Source organism: Equus caballus, chromosome 13 (assembly GCF_041296265.1).
Source record: "Equus caballus isolate H_3958 breed thoroughbred chromosome 13, TB-T2T, whole genome shotgun sequence".
Lineage (NCBI taxonomy): Eukaryota > Metazoa > Chordata > Mammalia > Perissodactyla > Equidae > Equus > Equus caballus.
The window spans coordinates 36,073,179-36,095,134 of NC_091696.1; the positions used below are offsets into that span (position 1 = coordinate 36,073,179).

A 21,956-nucleotide genomic window follows, 5' to 3' on the forward strand; every position below is an offset into this window, starting at 1 on the left:
CCTTCTTCAAGGGCCTTGTAATTTTCATGAAGCAACCATCCCTGATCATTTTCCAAGCAAGAAGGGCAGTATTCCGAGAATCATCCAACCCTGAGGAAATAGATACCAAACATGAATTTAGTGGTACCAGTGTAAAGATATATAGCACAAAAACCTCCAAAACCAAAAACCGCCACTTAAATAGAAACTGGAATATACTGTTAGTTTTATGATCATCTATTAATTTTAATCATAGCAAATTGGTCTTGTGGAAAGCTGCAGCAGCCTTCCCAATGAAAGACAAGATCTCCCACATTTACAGAGGAGGAAGTGAACATTTCTTAGACAGTTCACAAAATGTGAGCAACATTCGGTAGGGATCACATTTCAAGAGTAATCTAATAGTCTTGTTTAGTTTTTTCACTAGTCCACTGTGTTATTTGGGCATTTATTTAATCTTCATTTGATTTGGCTAATTCTTTTCATTCTTTTTAGCAACTAGAAAGCCACTAGATGGCAGTCTTGTCTTTACAATACTTTATGAAAGTCCATTTGAAAGTCTTAGAAACAATTCGAATTGCATAGATCAGGAGTTTTTTTTTAGGCTGAAGGATATTCCTTATTCATGACATCATAAAAAAGTAAGATTCATTTGAAAGACTTTATAAAACTAAAATAACTTACATAATACAATGATTTTCAATTTATACTAACCAGAATGTTCTCGTCCCAAGAATTCTAGTCCCACTTCCTGCAGGGCACCACTTAGTCCTTTTGGTTTTCTCTTATAGAAAATCTAATCAAATAAAAGAAGACATATCTAAAAAAAAAGGATTACTATTCGAAAGCCTTTGTATTAACCACTTACTTTTCATAATTTTTCATTCTATTAGATTTGGAATGTGGTTGTTTTTGTTGTGTTGTTTTTACATACTTTAAGAAATATATTTATGTGAACATTTCAAAAGAAAAGACTTTATTTGTAGAAACCCATACCCATGTGTGGGATAAAGTTTAGTCATTTTTCAAGAGAAGGAAAGTGAACACGTCCCCATCTTTGACCCTTACCTTGTAAGTTACTCTGAGATCAATCCAAGAATTCAAGAACACAGGTTTTAACAGTTGTTTTCTTTTACACTCATACTCCAGGCAAACCCCCAAGTCCCAGTCTGCATAAAATATATTAAAATAGAACAAAGTCAATGATGCCAGCAGATTTTACTTATGCTATTGTCATTTATAAATAAATGCTAAAAGATGATATAAAGTAAAATAGTAAGATTTAAAATAATAGTATATTATTATGCTATAATAATATAAAGTAGTAAGATTTAATTTCTCTGCTAATATCTAATAATTACTCACTTTACATAACTTTCTATTAAGCAATTAGGTTGGTAACAAAGTTTCAAAGTTTCTTAAATACCCAATAAAACACACTGAATATTTCAGAAAGAAGAGTAAGGTGTCAAATTACAAAGGCTATAGGGAGAAGGTTATTTGCTTTCGACATTCTAAGAAAATATTAATGTAATTAAACCAAATATCTTATAGCAGCCTGAAACCAAATATGACTATCAATGCTATGCTATCAATGGCACAGCATTGCTATCAATGACTATTAATGACAATGCTATATCATGGGCATATAAAAGATCTACTTAAATGGCTCATTTTTCCCTTGATATTTATATTAGTAGGTGTGAAAGTATAAAAGCAAAGGATGTGAGTTGAATGAGAACTCTTTTTATTCAAGGTTGGGAAAATAGCATGATAAGAGTTTTCACTAGATAATCGTCTTTACCTGGACTCAGAACAGAGAGGAACAATCTAGAAAGATTCTTAAGATTAAGGCTTAAAATTTTAAGGTGTCCCAGAATGGTAATTTTAAAAATATGATTAAATTTACTATTCTTGTTTAACATCTGCTAGGCATTTGGATTTCTTTTCCTGGCCCAGGAGGTTAACAAGTATAATTCTTACTAGAGATAAAGAATTATATACTGGTAACACTACTCACTTATAATTGATAGATATAATTTATTTTTTACCTGACCAAGTAACAAATGCACATAATTTTACTTCGGAAGTAGAAAGATCTGCAACCCCGGAAGCAAAAGTAATTTTCTTCTGTTGCTGAATCTTCTGAATCCATTTACAGAACTGAGATAAGCAAATCTTCAGAGGGACTCCTTCATCAACTTGAGCCTAAAGAGAGTCACAAAATCTGAATTCAACAACTGAATTCCATAATTATTGAGCACATAATTAAATACTGTGAAGGGATATAACAAGAAGAAGAGGTTCTGACAAAATTTTATCTAGTGAAAAGATGTTAAAACACCTAAGAGACAATATAATGATTCAAACTCTGCAAGGTAAGAAAAATTAGGTTGAGCAATCTAAAATCACACAGAAATATAATAATTAAATCCATACTGAAAGAAACTTGATGTCATTTGATTTCCACAAAATAAATTTGATATTCATTTTTACAACACTGTTCTTCCTTATTTGTAAAGAATTCCAATGGACTTCTGGAGGGGACATTATTTCTCTTAACACTGAATAAATGAAATTCCAATGGTATATAGCTTTTACTTTATTTTTGAAACTGATTTCTGAATTTTAGTATTTGCATCATACCTGCTTGTTTGTTGAGGGCATAAGAGAGGTGGTGAAAAGAGGAGGGCATACCTGCTTTATGCCTGTCAGTTCCATGCAAAATTCAGAAAGAATTGGATGTTCTTGAGGCTGAACATAAGCGTGGAACTCAGATTCAATCTCTCCAGTGGATGTGTTCAGCAATACTGCTGGAAATTCAACTACATGAAAGAATCAATTGATACGTGAATATATAATTGTTAAATTAATGCTGTAATCACTCTAAATTAAACATAGATTACCCTCATATAGCATTATTGAACAATTGTTTCAGTAAAAGCATATTAAAATGACCAAAGCAGTGTGATCTAACAATTACGTTATGCCAAAGAATAACTAAAAATATGAAAGTTATATCTACTTAAAACTCCTGAATATATTTCCACAATTAAGTATGAAGACCATAAGGAAGTTGAAATGTACTTGTTTTTGCAAAGGTATTTTTTTTGAGGTTCTGTGCAATTGAGATGTAACCCTAAAACAATTATTTTATATGATGACACATGTAGGTATTCAGGTTTTTCTTCTTTTTTGTGTCAAATCACATTTTATAGTGAACTACCAATTCATAGACCATTTTGTTTTCTTAAACTAACCGTTGACTCATTTCTATCTATAAATCTTCAAGTTACTCATCAAGTGCTAGTCCTGGCCATCAGCAGTCCAGACTTACTTATTTCCTGGCTCTGGTGGTGTTTCCCATCATTCCAGCATGTCGACTCAAAATCAATGACAATTAAGTAGTCAAACAACTGCTCTGCAAAAGGTCAGGATATTGTTATGCTTTACCAGTGTGAAAAGTCCAGCTACAACATGTAAAGAAACTAAGCACACTACTTACTGGATTTGCTGCTTCCTAGATTTCCATTTGCTGGTACAATTGACTTTCTCCTAATTAATCCAAGCTGCCTAAAAATGTAAAACAACCCAGTATGTTCAACAAACCCATTCACACTCCTGTTTGAATAGGCTAACAAACTAATGGTATAACCCTCATTATTAATGTATTGTGATTGAGAGGAAACTGAACTAGACTTTAAGGGCAAAAGACCTTGACTTTTGTAGTGCCACCCTCTCTTGATTTTAGTAGTCATTTTTATCTGCATGAGCCTCAAAGTACATGTTGCAAAGTTAGACTAATTCTTTCTGCGCCCCTTATTTTGCAGTAATACCAAAGAAACGATTGTAGAGGTAAAGATACATAGAAAAGTTTGTTATTTTTGCCTCTGCATTGTTCAAGCCCTTGCTGTGTATACAGCCCAGTTCTGAGGAGACAGGGCAGGTCCAGTCTTCTAGGAGCTTAAAATATCTGAGAAAAAACCCTAGACATCCATGGTAAACTACTGGAAGGTAGTATATGATAAAGGATCCCCAAAGACCCTGAGTCCACAGAAAGGGATGAGTTTCCTGAGGTCTTAAGCATGGCGAGACCACCTTGACGAGTAGCTAGTTTCACCAGGCAGGTGCCTCCTGTTCTAGTTTTTTGTTTATGAGGTGTGATGGGGAGTTGGGAATAATAGCTGCCATTTATTCATTGCTTACTACATAGCAGGCACTGAAGATGGCGACCTCACTTAATCCTCAACAACTGTACAAAGTAGTCACTTTTGCTACCTATATGTAATGGATGAGAAAACAATTTCGGTTATTTGCCAAAGAACACATATTTGGTACGTGAACCGGGGTCATCCAACTCCGAACCGACACTATTCTCTATTACACCAATTTCACAAATCGGAAATGTGCACAGCGTTTCCAGGCATCAGACAGAAGGCTACAACGATCCACATTATGAGTTACACGGCTCACTAGGACGTGGTGGGGTGAACGGCTTCATGGGTGCACTGGGGGCTGCCTGAGACCTGCGACCGGTCTACAAGGCGCTGTCACGTCCAGTCGTTTCCCGAGGCCTAGAACGCGCCGACACGGGCTCCAGGCCACACAGTCAAGAACCCTGGTCCTTCCAACCTCGCGCACAGGGCGGCCTGAGGCTCCAGGCCGACACCTTTCAGCCCGGGCGTGAGAGCGCGGGTCGGAGACGCCGGGGCTGCAGAGAACGGAGGCTGACGCCGCGCGCCCCTGCCCAGCCTGCGGCGGACGCCACCGCGAGACTCGGAGCGACCCCGCCCCGCCCGTCGGCCCGAACTCCCTCGCGTACCGGGCCAGCCTCTTGGTCGCCATTCTCGACACCCCTTTCGCTTCACAGCCCAACTGCCGGAAGTCGCTCGACTCCACTTCCGGCCCGTTCAAACGCCGCGCGCGGAGGAGGAGGGTCGGGCTGCGGCATGTGGGGCGTGGTTTCGGGAGGGAGGGAGCCGCTGGGCAGCGCCCCCTTCAATCTTTTCCCAGGGGAGGAGGCGCGTTTGCGCCCTTGGGGAACCGTTTGGAATCCTGCCTGCGGCGTGGACGGTAAAACCGTTTGGCCTGGGGCGGCGCGGTTCGCTCCGCGGCGGGGAGCGCTGTGTGAACGGAAGTGGGGAGGGTCCGAGGGAGGCGGTAGCCGTGGACGCCCTGCTGCCCCCCGCTCGGGAAGCCGGGCGTCGGGGTTTCCTCAGCTCCCGCCCGGCTTTCTGCGCAGCCTCATGGAGCCCGAGAGGGGAAGGACCGGGGCGCTCCTCCAGAAGGGCCGGAAGAGGAGGCGCGCCCGCGGCAAGCACGTCGGGGCGGCCGAGGCGCGGAGAGCCCGCTCGGAACCTGAGGAGAGGCGGCCCGGGGCCAAGGTGAGCGGCGGGTCCGACGGGGCGGCCCGAGGCGGTTCGGAGCTCCCAGCCCCTCGGCCCAGCGGCCGGCAGCGCCCGGTCCGCGCTGGATGCTGCTCAGGCGCCCCGCCCTCCGGCCTCTGGGAAGCGGCTCTCCCAGCTGTAAAATGGGAGTGATGGGGCAACGCCTCCCACCTCCGGGGAGATACTGGCGGGTTAGACCTGTGTAGACCTGGCGCACAGGACGGATGTTCACTCGGCAGACGTTGATTCGGGTGTTCCGTGTGCCAGGGATTGTTCTAGGTGCCGGGGACATCCCGGCGCACGGAAGCACGATTCCCTGCCCTCGTGCAGTTTACGTTCCAAAGGGGAGTCGTGAGGCTGCTGGTCGTCCCTGCCATTTGCTGAGAGCTGAGCATGGGTCGCTCATCCGTCAGTCGTCACCTGTCTCTTGTGGGCCGGGTGCTGGGCGCCGCCCTGAGCCCCTGGGCTGCAGCGGGGAGTGGAAGACCACTGCTTAGGTTCCAGTGGGGAGAGACAGAAAATCAACAAAAGATACGATGTGTCATCCAGGATGCTAGACGAGAGTTAGTGCTCGGAAACAGATTTTATTGAAGGGGGATTCCACCTTTTTTTTTTCTTTCCTGTCAGATTGGCAAAGCAATATTTTAACGGTTAATGTGGTAAGAAGTGTAAGGAAATCGACAGTCTCATCACTTTCTAATTTTGAAATAATCTCAGACTTAGAGAAAAGTTGCAAGAACCGTACCCAAAACTCCCCCAGCCAACGTTTGAAAGAAGTTGCTAACACAATGCGCCATCTCCCCTCCCCCATTTTAGTGTATATTTCCTACGAACAATCCTCTGTAACTGCCAAAATCGGGAAAGAACTGATTCATTGCTGCCATCTAATCCTTAGGCCTCATTGGAGTTTCTCCACTTCTAGTAAAGTCCTTTTTAAGCAATAACATCCTGCCTAGAATGTGGTACAAATGGTTGTCATGTCTCCTTCCATCCAGACAATTCCTCAGTCTTCCTTGACACTCATGACCTTACTACTTTTGAAGAATCCTGGACCAGTGATTTTGTAGAATGTCCCTCAAGTTAGGTTTGTATGTTTCCTCATCGATTAGATGCAGGTTAACATCTTTGGCAGGAATATTGCAGAAGTGATGCTCTGTTCTCTTGTATTTTATCAGGTTGTACATGATTCTGATTTGTCCCATTACTGGTGATACTAACCTTGATTACTTGGTTAACATAGTGTGTGCTAAGCTTCTCTAAACTTACTGTTTTTTCTCTGTAATTTTGTAGGGAGATGCTTCTTCATTAAACTTGCAATTCTTTTTTTTTTTTTTTATCAATATGAACTCATGGTTACTTATTTTATTCAATGGTTTATAATCCATTACTGTATTTATTTTGATACCGAAAATATCCCAGATTTGGCCATGAAACTAGCTTCTATGTCCTTTGGACATGACCTCATCTTTCTTTGTGCATTTCCTTACTTTTCTGGCGCAAAAGGATGTTGTTCCAAGCTCATCTGTGCTTTCCCTGCCCTAGCCCTGGAATCAGGCATTTCTCCTTAGATATTTGGTTCTTTTTAGTGGAGAATGACATTTAGAAATGCAAGGTCTGGGTGCTAGATGTGCTTATTGCTATTGGGATGTCAGTACTCCTCCAATAAAGCTAGGGAATATGTGTGTATATGGGTATATCTCTAACAGTGAGAAATCTGACTCCCATTATCTTCAATATATTTGATCAGTCTCCCATTGCTGCCACATACTCCTCACCCTTCTTGGGCTCTGTCACTCTGGCCTTGTACCAGGTCACCCTCCTGTGTGAATGTCCTTTTCCTTCTCATATGGACATCTTGACCCTGTTTGAGCTCTGAATTCTGTGAAGGGGTCCCATTGTCCCTCAGCATGACGCCGTCTTTTACCTTAAAGTTTCTGACATCTGAGGGGAGGCTCCACTGCTCTCTCCTTCCCACAGCATGGATGTCCTCCTCATACCTCTCAGGGTTTGACACCCCACACCAGGCCACCCTCCTACATGTGTGTCCTGGGTTTCTACCCCTGGTCCTGCGCTGTCTCCCCTTTAGGACGACCTCCTCACCCTACTCAGGCTCTGACGTCCTGTGCTCAGCAACTGTGATTACTCATGACCATATGGACCCCTGCCTGACTCAGTCCCAGCTCATCGATCTCATACATTTTTGGTTGGTAGGTATAAATTGGTACATTCTTTCAGGAGTTAGCAATATTGTCAGAATGTAAAATATACGTGCTTATTTGACCAGGAATTTATCCTCAGAAAATAGACAAGTGTACAAGGATGTCCACACAGGAGTTTCTTTCAGATAAATAATAAGTTTTTAGGTAAATTTAGAGACTGGACTGTTATTAAAATTGACGTTATATTTCACTGATGTAGAAAGATCTGTAGATTTAATTTTTTTGGTGGGAGGAGTTGGTTACAAAACGGAATGTATACTATAATCCCTTGGGGGTGGTATAATAGAGAGATGAAGAGAGTTTTGGCTTTGGAGCCTGCATTCCAGTCTTGGTTCTACCGTTTATCTGTTCCTCCATTTCTTTATCTGTAAAATGGGGATAATAGTAGTATCCACGTAGATGACTTGTAAGAATTAAATGGTTTAATAGATATAAAGTGCTCAGAACTGTAAGTGGCTGATTATAAGTGCTCAACATTAACTTTAAAAAGTCACAGGGAAAAAATAATAGTAATAATATCTGATGTTTATTAAGTACTTATGATATGTCAGGTACTAGCCTCAGTACACTGCGCTTGCACTGCCTTATCGGTCTTCCCAGTAATCTCATGAGGTACAATTATAATTACTCTGTAGATGAAGAAACCGACTCTTAGGTTCAGGCACATGTCCCAGACAGTAGAGCTTGGTATTTGAACTCGGGTAGTGTGACTCCAGGGCTTGAGCTCCTAACCACTATACTCTGCTGCCTCCCAGACCAAAATGACAGTGGTAATTATCTCCGAGTTGTACAAGTCCAGGTGACTTTTATTTTATCTGTTAACTGTCTTTTATCTATGTTACCTTTCTCTGTTATCTCACTCTTTTAACAAGCATGAATTGCTTGAATAACCAGATACAAATGCAAAGCTATTTTAAGGAGTAAGGAGCTTCAGGGAACTTCTTGATGCCTCCTTGATAAAGTCTGACTCCTTACCTTTGACCACATTGATCTTGTGTGATCTGGCTCCCACTGCCCTCTCCTCTCCTGTCTCCGCTGCTCTGCAACATGCAGTCTTGGCTCCAGCCAAACCAAACTCCGTGTTTAGACACAATGTTCCCTCCTACCTGGCTGACTCATTATTGTCAAGGCTCAGCCCCAGTATTTTCATCCCAGTGAAGCTATCCCTGAAACTCTAACCCCCAAGGCAGTTAGCCTCTTTGCATTGTAATTACTTGTTTCTGCATTTTTCCCCCTACCAGGATGGCTCCTTGAGAGCATGAATCATGTTTTCTTCATCCTACTATCCCTAGCACATAAACAGGTATCTGTAATTAAGGTTCTGTATCAATGTTTATTAAATATTCCATTAATAATGTTATAGCACATGATGTTGTTTAAGACCTTCATTTCCAATTAATTAGAAGCTTATATTTCAGTATGTGCTAAAATAATCAGAAACTAGAATATTGTGGTAATTTGCCTTGCTTTGTTGCTGTTCTCAATAGTCATAATTTGTTATGCCCTGATTTATGTTTGCCGAAAGTCTGCTTATCTACCATTTTATTGGCTGAAAACTGTGAAGTAACCCATAGCCAGCCATGTGAATTGCTGAAGTATGCAGTTCTGGGGAAATTTTCATCTCTCTGCTTACATTCACCTTTTCTTCTTGCGTGTTGTCCACTTTTTTTGCTAGAGCCATTAGCATATTAATCATCATAGTTTTCAGTTCTTAGCCTGAAAATTCCATCATCTCTGCCATACTGAGTTTTATTCTAATGCTTGCCCTCTATATTCAAACTGTGTAGTTTTTTCTTTTAGTCTGCCTTGTAAGGTTTTGTTGAAAGCTGGATGTTGTGTCCTCATTTAAGGGAACAACTGAGGTAAACAGGTCTTTAGTGTGAGGATTTATATTTGTCTGGCTAGAGGTTAGGCTGAGTTTACTCTTAGGTCAGACAGGAAGAAGAGAGAGCTCTGGAGCTGGGTAATTTCCCTTAACCAAGGTCACTTAGTCTTTGGAAGAACACGACTTAGGCTCTGCTAAAACAGTTTCTCTTGAGGGCAGGTCTTTTTAAGAGGAACCGAATACTATGAGTTTATTTCTAAGTGGCTGTTTTTCTCCTCTCCCTCGATAGCATGAGGAGATTTTTCTCCAGTATTTACTGTGAGAACCTGTTAGGATTCCTGAAGATAAAATTCACACAAGTATGGCAGCTCCTCGAGGTTGGGGCACCCTGGCATTTTTAAATCTCATGCTTGTCCAAGCTGAGTGTCCAGGACTTCATCAATTACAGCATAAGTTTTCCTACTATGATGTTCTGATTCCTATGGAGATTTCTGACCTTGGGCTTCTGCTCCAGTAAGTGGTGATTGTCTTTATCTGCAGGTCTCGTTCTCTAATTCTACAGGCAACACTTGGCCCTGTGATATCAGTTCTCTGGTAGATCTAGGAAGAATTTTTGCTTTTCAGTTTGTTCAGCTTTTTTCTTATTAAGTGGACAAGAGTGACAACTTCCAAGCTCCTTACAAGCTAGACCAGAATCCAGGAGGCCATCTCTTTTGGTTGTTTCCTTTAGATCACTAACTTGTACACAAATTAATGTTTGAAATGGAAGTTAACTTTGTAAAATACTCTAAAAAGAAGCCAATGAGTAAGACAACAATATATTCTCAATGAGAAAACTACAATTTATAAACCTTGACCTTTAAAAAGAAAACATAAATATTAAGTATTTTGTAAGCCCGTCCCTCATCCTGCATGCCCCTGCCTTTGGGGTTGGGTGACAAGTGACAGGGAAGCTCACTGTTCCCTGAGAATCATGTGAAGTTAAAGGAATCTTTGTGATTTTCTGTTTGCCCTACATGGATGCATTTTCCTATAACAACATTATTATGACTGGCTTCTGATACTGTAAGAATATTCCAGTATCTTGGCAAGTTTTTTTGGGCTGGCTTAAGCATCTCATCATCATTTAAAACTCTTGAATGGGGAAATAGGATTTACGGGTCAAGAAAATATGTCTTTCTGTAGTATTAAAATGGGGTCCTTCCTGCCTGGATTTTATTGAGCTGTAATTCCACAGGGGATGACTGGGGTCTGGGAAGCACTTTTTACCCTTTCTTGAAAATGTTAGATGTCATTTCTGTTGTTGCTTGTGCTTTTCTTTAGCCACTTCCCACTGTCTTTCTCATTTGATGACCCTCTGTTTTTAGTGGTCTGGGAAAATCACAGGACCTGATATGTTGTAATTGTTTATCAATTCAGCAGCCAGCCGACTCTGTGTGAGATTTCAGAAAAGCTTTCTATTGCTTGAGAGAGGCACATCGTAGTACAAAGATTTTGCCTTCTCTTTTCTTTTTAAAATTTTTTTGGAGGCTTTTAAAACAATCCCAGGTTCTAGACTTCACTGTGGATATTGGGGTTGACAAAAAAAATCAGGTAAATGATTCGCTAGTGTATTTATAAAAATGCCTGCCACATTCATCATGAAAATGAAATGATTGGTGTTCATTTAACAGAAGGTAAACAGATCTTTTGATCAAAAATATGTTATTTACCTCTGTGCTCTTTATCAGAGATGGTTTGTGAAGTTTCATACTTAAAGAGGAAGTATAGTTTTTTATTTTTAATATGAATCATTATGCTGAACAAAATGATTACAATTTCATTGGATTGTTATTTTGATATTTTATCAGGAACTATTCATTTTTACTAATAATACGTTTTGACATCGAATTTAAATTTTGTTTCTTCCTCTTCTAGATAAAGCCTCGAGTATATCAAGGTAAGATTTTAGGCTTTAGTTTTCTTTGTGATATTTTCTCAGTTCTGGTGTTTGATGTGGATTTTAATACAATTGGGAGTAAATACAGTGACTTCTGATGTCCAGTTGACCATTTAACACTTGAAGATGATACTCTTCCTGGGTTGGAGTCTAAGTGACAATGTAGAGGGAGTTGCCATCTATTGAGACAAGAGAACAGGAGGAGGAGCAGATCACGGGAGTAGGGACAATAGGATGAATTTAGTTTTGTGCAGAAATGTTTAGGAAGCAAGGGATGGTATGAGTCTGAAGTTTGGACATTGACATGACCTGTTTCTTGGTGAAATGTAAGATGATAGAACACCATTGAAACCTATCAAGAAGCTTGTGGCCTCGAAGAACCCAGATATTGCCAGGCAAAGTGTGTGTCACAACCATGGGTTATGAGTCTGAAGTGGAGGGAGCCACTCATGCCAGTGGAGAGTGAGGGGAAATGAACATGATGCAAAATAGGAATAAGACATTCTGTACAGGCTTTATAGACAGTGATAATTAAGTGGTTCTGTCTGTTGAGAGTCACAGTGGCTACCTGGCACTTAGTAGGCCCTCAACTGCTGGTATTTGTCGCCGTGAATGAGGCAGTGGTGGTGGTGAGAAGAGTGATCAGGATATCAGATCGCTCAATTTGGGTAAATAGAAGATAAGTTTGCACTTTGTAGTCAGGTAAGAGAATTAAATACCTTTGAGAGGAGTCTGGAATTGTGGCCTGTGTTCTGGAGCTTCACATGTGTTCTCCACCTATAATTGGGTGTTTTATGTGCACTGTTTTCCTGTAACAGTGATCAGTAACACTCTCATCTTGGGGCTGAGGAAGCTGGTCTTACAGGGATTGTGAGTTATCCAGGTCCTCTAGCAACTAATGGTAAGGCTGAGATTGTACTCAAGTGTGTTTGATTCCGATGACCTTCTCCTCAAGAGCTTCCCACCGTGGTTCTCATGAAAGGCAATCTGCTGGGCAGCAGAAAGGCATTGGAGGCTTTCAAGTAGCCAGTCAAGTGACATTTAGAAGGACCTCTGTGGGTCATTTTAAAGGGTAGGTAGAAATGGAGAAAACTTGGAAGAAGTCAGGTGTTTTGTATTTTTGTTTCTTTTTCCTTTCGATTTTTGTTTTTTAAAGCAATTGCATTGATCTGTTTATTTTATTTGATAATTGGAAGACAGAATATAAGTACATCGGTTGCTTGATTTTTCTCTTGTTTCTCCTCTGGTGATGACAGGGCTCTTGAACTGTTCACATTTTCTAAGGATATTGTTTAATGATGGGATGTTAGGCTAAGACATTTTGTTCTATTTCCTCATCTTTGAAAAAAGATTAAATAGAAATCTCGCTGAAATAGGATCCTTATTTCTGTATTTGTTTCTTACATTTAAAATGCCACTGATGAAAACTGGCTTTCTCAGGGATCGTAGTCATACTAAAAAGTTATTTGCACTCATAGTGCCAGTAATGTGCTTTTGCTGTTGACACATTGGGTAATTCCATTTTATCGGTTTTGGTAATAATCTTAGAAATGGTTTTTATCTCTTTTTAGTTAATTTGCATCAGATTTCTGAGAAAATTAAGAATTACGTGAAGGAAAACTCACACAACTTGTCAAAAAATATCCATTTGTGAACAGAAAGTATAATCATCCTTTAATTTTTATATTCATGGCTTCACCTTGAAGTACTTCCACTTTGTTCTAGTTCACTTATTTTTCTGTCTCTTTCATCCTAGGGTCCCATTTCATTACATTATGTAGCAGTCTAAATTCAAAGCAAGCATCTTATATGTAAGGTTCTGCTTTTTAAAATTTCTTTAAGGACTTATTCACGGGCGATAGGTTTTGCTATCAATATAATTAATATTTTTGAATTCTGAATCCTTTATTACATGTTTGTATAGATCAATGAAGCAAAGAAAGGTGATCAAGAAACCAAAAGGCAAAATAAGATAATCTGTGATGAAAGCATGTGAATTTGAGGTAAAAATCCCTTCTTTTTCCTACATTACACTCTAAAAACAGAAGTAAAAGTAATGAGTAAATATTACTAATCTCTATGTGTTTTGTTGAAGAGTAACATCAAAACACTTGAAGGCACTAACAAAATCATTAATGACATCATTCCACATATTTGGGTTAAGTTGCAATCTGAGAGAGATTGGAACATCAAGAATTGGGACCTAGGGGCCGGCTCCGTGGCCGAGTGGTTAAGTTTGTGCGCTCCACAGCGGCAGCCCAGGGTTCGGATCCTGGGCTCGGACATGGCACCGCTCATCAGGCCACGTTGAGGCGGCGTCCCACATCCCACAACTAGAAGGACCTGCAACTAAGATATACAACTGTGTACAGGGGGTTTGGGGAGATAAAGCAGAAAAAAAAAAAAGAAGATTGGCAACAGTTGTCAGCCCAGGTGCCAATCTTAAAAAAAAAAGAAGCAACTCCTCCATTTCCCCAAGTTTAAAAAAAAAAAAAAAAAAGAATTGGGACTTAGTGAGAGTTTCGCTACTGTTATTACCATAATTTGACTTTTGAGCCTTTTTGTTCATTGGGTAAATTGAGCAGCCCTGCATTCTTCCATGCTGTTCACTGCTGTTTTAAGTACCAATACCATGATGCTTTTTTTAATTTAAGGACTTAGGAAGAATTTTTTTTTGCAACCCTGGATTAATTTTTTTAACGTCATTCAGCCCTCTTTCCTCTCCAAGAAACACAGAGCTGGGAAATTGTAGGAGAGAGTACTAGAGATTTCTAGCCGCATTGAACAGTCCTATCCCTCTTAAGGCAGAGCACAGAATTTTCAAAGTGAATCTGGTGACATTTACCTTCCACTGAGAAAAGCTGTTCATTTGAGCTGTTTGGCTTCAAGGTTTTAGACCTTCTTTGCTTTTGCCTTGTCCCCCAGTCAAGTGTCCCATTATCTTGAAAGTAGGAAAGTTGGAGTGCCCATGAAATATTTGTGACTCGACTATTCTCTTAATTCCTCATTTCTTTCTGTGTTTGACTTTTCTCCTCAGTTCAAACTGGATCAGCTGCTTTTAATGATACAGGGGCTGATATGGGGTATGTTTTGTTGGCATTTCTTCTTTTAAGCATATCGTCCAGTGTTTCTTTTGAAATCTGGTACTTTTTTTCTTTTAATGATTGGCATCTGAACTAACAACTGTTGCCAATCTTTTTTTTTCCTTCTCCTTCTTCTTCTCCCCAAAGCCCCCCAGCACATAGTTGTATATTCTAGTTGTAGGTCCATCTGGCTGTGCTATGTGGGATGCTGCCTCAGCATGGCCTGACGAGCGGTGCCATGTCTGTGCCCAGGAACTGAACTGGTGAAACCCTGGGCCGCCGAAGCAGAGCACGTGAACTTAACCACTTGGCCACAGGGCTGGCCCCTAGTACATGTTTTGTTTCTATCCTACATGCAGATAGGAAAGGAAAAAGCTACAGAGAACTTAAAAGGTGATATTTCTATGAGTACTTCAGAAATAAATTACCTGTATTTGTTGCAAGATTTTAATTGTACACCTTAGCTTTGATGAAAAACAAATATGTCTTAGAATATTAAATTTGTATGTTCTCTATTAGGAATTTTTCTACTTGGGATCTAAGTCATTAGTGAGAATGTTTTGCTTTAAGTTCGAATCCCCCTTAATGAATTTCATGTCAGTAAAGCAAAATTGAGGTCTGAAGAACACCATGTACAGAAGGAAAATGCTCAGCTTAAGATCAAGAAGGAGCAGATAACAAAATGTTCCTCCCATAGCTTATATAAATCAGAGAACTAAACATTATTACTTCCTTTTAAATTTTATTTTTAATCGTGGTAAAATACACGTAACATAAAGTTCACCATCAGAACCATTTTGAAATGTACATTTTAGTAATGTTAAGTATATTCACATTGTTGTACAATCATTACTTCTTGACTGTCTTTTCTCAGATCTTTCTTAAAGTCAGGAGATACGAGTGCGGGATTCAAGGCAGAGAACCTCGATGTCTAATAAATGTAATCTGGAAGGTATGTTGCTTGTTGGGAAGAAAACCCCATATAGTAAAAATGAGTTTGCACTGGGAATGTAAAAAGTGGCTTCAGATTCTCTCCTTTCTCCTCTTTCCACTGCAACCAAATTCTTGGGAAGATGTGCACACACACAAAGAAAATTTTTTTATGTTTTACAGAAAGGAAAAAGAAACTAGAAGACAGCTGAGAGGCATTGCGATCTATTAAAGTGGCAAAGTAAGCCGAATTAAAAATGCTAAAGAAGAACATAGGCAGTCTTTTAAAAAATTGTTTTATTGAGGTCATAATGGTTTATAACATTGTGATATTTCAGGTGTACATTATTATTTATCAGTTTCTGTATAGACTGCCTTGTGCTCACCACCAGTAGTCTAATTTTTGTCCATCACCATATATATGTGCCTCTTTACCCCTTTCGCCCACGCCCCCCCCCCCCTTCCCCTTCCCCTTCCCCTGTGGTAACCACTAATCTGTTCTCTTTGTTCTTATGTTTATCTTCCACATATGAGTGAAATCATGCAGTGTTTTGTCTTTCTCTGCTTGGCTTATTTCGGTTAACATAATACCAAGTTCCAGCCACATTGTTGTAAATGGGATGATTTTTTCTTTTTTTTGAGGAAGATTAGCCCTGAGCTAACATCTGCCACCAATCCTGCTCTCTTTGCTGAGGAAGACTGGCCCTGAGCTAACATCCATGCCCATCTTCCTGTAGTTTTCATGTGGGACGCCTGCCACAGCATGGCTTGACAAGCAGTGCCATGTCCACACCCGGGATCTGAACTGGTGATCCCTGGGCCACCGAAGTGGGACGTGTGAACTTAACCAGTACGCCACCAGGCCAGCCCTGATTTTGTCTTTTTTATGGCTGAGTAGTATTCCATTGCATATATATACCACATCTTTGTCCATTCATCACTAGTGGGCTCTTGGGTTGCTGCCATGTCTTGGCTATTGTGACTAATGCTGCAATGAATATAGGGGTGCATAAATCTCTTTGAATTGTTGATTTCAAGTTCCTTGGATAAATACCTAGTAGTGGGATAGCTGAATTTCTGATTTTTTGAGAAATCTCTGTCCTGTTTTCCATAGTGGCTGCACCAGTTTGCATTCCTACCAGCAGTGTATAAGGGTTCCATTTTCTCCACATCCTCTCCGACATTTCTTACTTTTTGTCTTGGTAATCATAGCTACTGTAACAGGTGTAAGGTGATATCTTAGTGTAGTTTTGACTTGCATTTCCCTAAGGATTAGTAATGTTGAAGATCTTTTCATGTACCTGTGGCCATTGTATATCTTCTTTGGAAAAATGTCTATTCATATCCTTTTTGATCAGGTTGTTTGTTTTGTTGTTGTTGAGTTGTATGAGTTCTTCATATATTTTGGAAATTAACCCATGTCAGATACATGATTTGCAAATATTTTCTCCCAGTTGGTGGGTTGTATTTTCATTTTGTTCATGGTTTCCTTTGCCTTGGAGAAGCTTGTTAATCTGATGTAGTCCCATTTTTTTTTTTGTTTCCCATGCCTGAGTAGACACGGTATTCGAAAATATACTAAGACCAATGTCAAAGAGTGTGTTGCCTATATGTTGTTCTAGGTTTTTTATGGTTTCCGGTCTTACCTTCAAGTCTTTAACCCTTTTTGAGTTAATTTTTGTGTATGGTGTAAGATAATGGTCTACTTTCATGCTTTTGCTTGTGGCTGTCCAGTTTTCCCAACACCATTTATTGAAGAGACTCTCCTGTCTCCCTTGTATGGTCTTGGCTCCTTTGTTGAAGATTTGCTGTCCATAGATGTATGGTTTTATTTCTAGGCTTTCAGTTCTGTTCCATTGATCTGTGTGTCTGTTTTTGTGCCAGTACCATGCTGTTTTGATGACTATAGCTTTGTAGTAGATTTTCAAGTCAGGGATTGTGATGCCTCCAGCTTTGTTCTTTTTTCTCATGATTGTGTTCACTATTTTGGGTCTTTTGTTGTTCCATATAAATTTTGGGATTCTTTGTTCTATTTCCATGAAGAATGTCATCGGAATTCCATTTGGGGTTGCACTGAATCTGTAGATTGCTTTAGGTAACATGGACATTTTAACTATGTTTGTTCTTCCAATCCATGTACACGGAATATCTTTCCATTTCTTTATGTCATCTTCGATTTCTTTCAGTAATGTCTAAAAGTTTTCATTGTATGGGTCTTTCACCTCCTTGGTTAAATTTATTTCTAGATACTTTTTTCTTTTTGTTGTGATTGTAAATGGGATTGTATTCTTGAGTTCTCTTTTCTGTTAGTTCTTTGTTAGAGTATAGAAATGCAACTGATTTTTGTAAGTTGATTTTGTACCCGGCAACTTTGCTGCTGTTGTTGATTATTTCTAATAGTTTTTTGATGGATTCTTTAGGGTTTACTCTGTATAGAATCATGTAATGTGTAAACAGCAGGAGTTTCACTTCTTCCTTGCCAATTTAGATATCTTTTATTTCTTTTTCTTGCCTAATTGCTCTGGCCAAAACCCCCACTACTGTGTTGAATAAGAGTAGCAAGAGTGGGCATCCTTGTCTTGTTTGTGTTCTCAGAGGGGTGGCTTTCAGTGTTTCCCCTTGAGTATGATATTGGCTGTGGATTTGTCATGCATGGCTTTTATTATGTTGAGGTAGTTTCCTTCTATACCCATGTTATTGCAAGTTTTCATCATAAATGGATGCTGCATTGTGTCAAATGCTTTCTCTGCACCTATTGAGATGATCATGTGGTTTTTAGTCGTCATTTTGTTAATGTGGTATATCACATTGATTAATTTTCGAGTGTTGAACCGTCCCTGTGTCCTTGGTATAACTCCCACTTGATCGTGGTGTATGATCTTTTTAATGTATTGTTGTACTTGTTTTGCCAGTATTTGTTGAGGATTTTTGCATTTGTATTCATCTGCGATATTGGCCTGTAATTTTCCTTCTTTGTGTTGTCTTTGTCTGGCTTTGGGATCAGGGTACTGTTGGCCTCATAGAATGAATTAGGAAATGTCTGTCTTTGTCAGTTTTTTGGAGTAGTTGAGAAGGATAGGTATTAAATCTTCTTTGAATGTTTGGTAGAATTCTCCAGAGAAGTCATCTGGTCCTATACGTTTATTTTTGGGGAGGTTTTTGATTGCTGTTTCAGTCTCTTTTCTTGTGATTGATCTATTCGGATTCTCTATTTCTTCTTGATTCAGTTTTGGGAGGTTGTATGACTCTAAGAGTTTATCCATTTCTTCTAGGTTATCCAATTTGTTGGCATGTGGTTTTTCATAGTATTCCCTTATAATCCTTTGTATTTCTGTGGTATCTGTTGTAATTTCTTCTCTTTCATTACTAATTTTATTTATTTGAGACTTTTTTCCTGGTGAGTCTGGCTAAAGGTTTGTCAATTTTGTTTATCTTCTCAAAGAACCAGCTCTTAGTTTCATTGAGCCTTTCTGCTGTGTTTGTTTTGTTTCTGTTTTCATTAATTTCTGCTCTAATTTTTATTATTTCCCTCCTTTTGCTGACTTTGGGCTTTGTTCTTATTTTTCTAGTTCTGTTAGGTCTACTTTAAGATTACTTATTTGGAACATAGGCATTCTTGAGGAAATCTGTGGACAAAAATAGATTATCACAGAAGAGTAAGATATTTATATGTTGATTGGTACAAATACTGTTGTGTTAGTGAAGGTGTGGAACAATGTAGATAATTATAATTATTTTAGAATATTTACCACCATATTTTTGCCATATTCATTCTACAGAGAAATGTGTTTCTCCTTTCTGCCTTGATTTTGTAATCTGCATCTTGCTTTCCTTTCTCACTGATTATCAGAGATTCTTATTTGTAATTAATTTAAGATTGGAGGGAGTACTGGCACCAGCTTTAATCACTTCATTGTCTGGAACCCACTGGGTTTATTTACATTGTACTCTAGATTTCAGTCCCATAATATTGTTTTGACCTGCCTTATGTCTGTCATTTCTTATTAAATTCTAGACATTGGGTAGAAAATATTTAGAGAAAAATTGAGGCCTCGTGTTGTGTTATCTTGCTGCAGAAAAGATGGGAGTTTACATCTGGCGGGTGATCAGGGACGCCAGCAGTACTGAATCCTATTCATCCAGTTAGCAACTCAGACCATTCACTGAAGGCTCAATCCCTCCTAAGGCCAGTGTGTTTTCTGTCCACCTTTATTCTCAGTCTGTAATCTCCTGGATTCCATCTAAGGCCTGCAGGTTTTTCTAGGGATGACCTTCATTTAGTGACTGTGAACTCCAGTTGTTTTACTTCTGTGCCCGTGGATGTGTGCAAATGCTGCATAGCTTCTTTGCATCTCAGTAGTCTCCTCTGGAATTACTTGATGAATTGCTAGATGAAAGTGGTCCCAAATGCCAGGCTGACCTTAATCCTGGGCTTCCTTCTTCTCCATCTTATCCTCATGTTTCTTTACTGGATTGGTAGCAATTTGGTGCATTCTATCATGAATTTCATATTTTGGCCAATGTTTCCTATTGTTCTCAAGGGGAAATGAGGGACTTCAGACCCACTCATCCATGTTCAAAAGGGAAACTTTTCTTTTATTCCCTCAAGAGTCAGGTTTGTGTTATCCCTTCCCAAGCCCAGGGTTGAGATTGCTATGTCCTTACTTGCATCTTGTTTACATTAAACCATGAGATATTTTAGGGTGGGGATAGTGCCCTCCAGTCCCACTGTATCCTCAGTACCTTACAATGCACCCACTACATTCCAATCAGTCCAGAAAGCATTTGCTGAAAGAATGCTGAGTGGAGTCACGTGGAAGGAAGTGAGTGGAGTCATGTGGAGGGAAGTGGGTGGTCAGTGGAAGGAAGTGGTGAAGTCACATGGATTAGTAGGGTTAGTGTTATGGTAGTAAAAGGAAAGAAGGGACTTGAAGATTATCCTAGCCAATTATTGGTTGAGCATAACATCTCATTTGTTGAGATGGGGAAGATGGGGACAGGTTTGGGGTTTGATCTCTTTCTTAATGGGCCAACATACAGCATAAGCAAATCAATCCACCTCATTTGAAAGTTTTAGCCACTCTTGGAACCCCAACCTGGTGGAGGTGGTGTGCATAGTGGTTAAATGCAGTCTCTGAAGTGAGATTGCCTAGGATTATCTCTCAAGGGCTTTCTAGCTGTGTGATCCTGACTGGTTGCTTAACCTCTCTTTGCCTCACTTTCCTCATCTGTAAAATGGGGATAATGAAACCTAGCTCCCAGTGATGTTGTGAGAACTAGATGAATGCCCAGCCTATTGTAAATACTCATCAAATGTGGCTATTATGGCTTCCCTTGTAGTTGTGTCTGAATTCCAGGCCAAACAGCTCTTCTAATGCAGCACCAACCAGGAAAAAGTGGGAATGAATAAAACAGGGCTGACGACACTCAGGGGCTTTTATTATCCAGCCCCCACACACCCACCACAATGATATATAATTTTATTGGAGTAGCTCCACTTAGAAAATGATACCAGGACCTGGAAAATGGGCACTTTTCCCCCGGCTTTGGAAAAGCTACAGTTCTTCCTTGACTCTTGGTTTCTTCTCTTGTCTTGGAGGTCCTTTTGGCTTAGCCACCCTTTCCTCCTTCTGAGCTGTTTCCTTCTGTTCAGCTGGCTCTTCCAGCTTGGTCCCATTCTCCAGCTCAGGCAGCTTCTGCTCAGGTAACTCTTTCTGCATAAAAGGTACCACTTCTTCCTCAGCTAATACCTCCTCTTCTATCACTTCACTTTGTTCAATAGACCATAGCTATTCAAGAAAAGAAGGGAGGGAGGAAAGGAAGAAGGAAGATAAAGAGGCAAGAAATATGTGATAATTGTGATTATAATTGCCAAGGCCACTTTTTCTGGAAGTGCCCAGAGAGAGGCACCTGAGTGATCCTCTTAGATGCAAAGGTTCATTTGGCTTGGTTGGGGACATTCTCAACTGTGATTTTGCCCCTCCAATAACAGGGCCTTTGGGGAACCAGCCTTCCTCCACTCTTAAGTCCACAGATATGGCTGCCCCCATGCCTGGCTCCACGGCTGAGCATGTGACCCAGGCCTCGCTAATGAGATCCCTGTCCAGGACATTTGCTAGGACTACTAAGAAGTAGGTGCTTTCTCTCTAAGCTGGGAAGATAGTACTTTAGAGCTGTTGGTCAATCTTTGACCCTCCATGGGGAAGTGACTGCTTGGGAAAGAAGCCAACATAGAGGAAAACAGAGATGGGGAGACAGAAAATGAATTTCAGCTGGATCCACTCATGCCTAATGTTCTGCCAGTTATATAGGATAAATTCCCGTTGTTGCTTAAGCCACAGAGTTGTGATTCTGACATTGGCAACTGAAGGGTCCTAACTAATACAGATGGCAACTTCCAGCAGATGGCCTCACTAAGGCATGAACAGGATTAGTAGAGAATGGGGATTGTCATTCCATCCATCAGGAGAATAATACCACAGGGCAGTATGCCATCAAGACATCTGGTTACCAACTCAGGAACAGTGGACCCAGGGAAGCAGCCTTGGGAGCTGTGTGAGACCTCAGAGACTTTGCCCCTCCAAGTGTTTCTGA

The 21,956-nt window shown here is 40.1% G+C and overlaps 3 protein-coding genes across 18 annotated transcripts in view; 2 read left to right on the forward strand and 1 right to left on the reverse strand.

Annotated features, from left to right (window-relative positions):
- The window catches only part of LOC100629745 (ERI1 exoribonuclease 2), a 61,625-nt gene extending 56,398 nt beyond the window's left edge, over nucleotides 1–5,227 (reverse strand). For 4 of the 13 annotated variants that reach the window (XR_011424731.1, XR_011424730.1, XR_011424728.1 and 1 more), the window contains exons 1-8: nucleotides 4,802–4,887; nucleotides 3,485–3,552; nucleotides 3,317–3,400; nucleotides 2,677–2,804; nucleotides 2,031–2,187; nucleotides 1,048–1,148; nucleotides 694–775; nucleotides 2–90 (exon numbers count right to left, since the gene is read on the reverse strand). Coding sequence is in view for 7 of the 13 variants with exons in the window: in XM_014730063.3 (XP_014585549.2) it covers nucleotides 2–90; nucleotides 694–775; nucleotides 1,048–1,148; nucleotides 2,031–2,187; nucleotides 2,677–2,804; nucleotides 3,317–3,400; nucleotides 3,485–3,749 (906 nt within the window). In the remaining 6 variants the exon portion in view is untranslated. Of the gene's footprint in view, nucleotide 1; nucleotides 91–693; nucleotides 776–1,047; nucleotides 1,149–2,030; nucleotides 2,188–2,676; nucleotides 2,805–3,316; nucleotides 3,401–3,484; nucleotides 3,891–4,801 lie in introns of those variants that run through there. The other 9 variants (XR_011424726.1, XM_070232133.1, XM_070232132.1 and 6 more) reach the window with 6 other exon arrangements.
- The window catches only part of REXO5 (RNA exonuclease 5), a 692,166-nt gene continuing 674,754 nt past the window's right edge, over nucleotides 4,545–21,956 (forward strand). For both annotated transcript variants that reach the window (XR_011424215.1, XM_070230557.1), the window contains exon 1: nucleotides 4,545–4,640. The gene's annotated coding sequence lies outside the window, so the exon portion shown is untranslated. The remainder of the gene's footprint in view (nucleotides 4,641–21,956) is intronic.
- Nucleotides 4,897–21,956, forward strand: part of LOC102148288 (uncharacterized) — a 37,419-nt gene continuing 20,359 nt past the window's right edge. The window contains exons 1-8 of one of the 3 annotated variants that reach the window (XM_070232173.1): nucleotides 4,897–5,052; nucleotides 5,222–5,363; nucleotides 7,453–7,573; nucleotides 11,328–11,349; nucleotides 13,106–13,160; nucleotides 13,274–13,352; nucleotides 15,307–15,384; nucleotides 15,546–15,603. In XM_070232173.1, the coding sequence (XP_070088274.1) occupies nucleotides 4,929–5,052; nucleotides 5,222–5,363; nucleotides 7,453–7,573; nucleotides 11,328–11,349; nucleotides 13,106–13,160; nucleotides 13,274–13,325 (516 nt within the window). In that variant the 5' untranslated portion in view covers nucleotides 4,897–4,928 and the 3' untranslated portion in view covers nucleotides 13,326–13,352; nucleotides 15,307–15,384; nucleotides 15,546–15,603. Of the gene's footprint in view, nucleotides 5,053–5,221; nucleotides 5,364–7,452; nucleotides 7,574–11,327; nucleotides 11,350–13,105; nucleotides 13,161–13,273; nucleotides 13,353–15,306; nucleotides 15,385–15,545; nucleotides 15,634–21,956 lie in introns of those variants that run through there. The other 2 variants (XM_070232172.1, XM_070232174.1) reach the window with 2 other exon arrangements.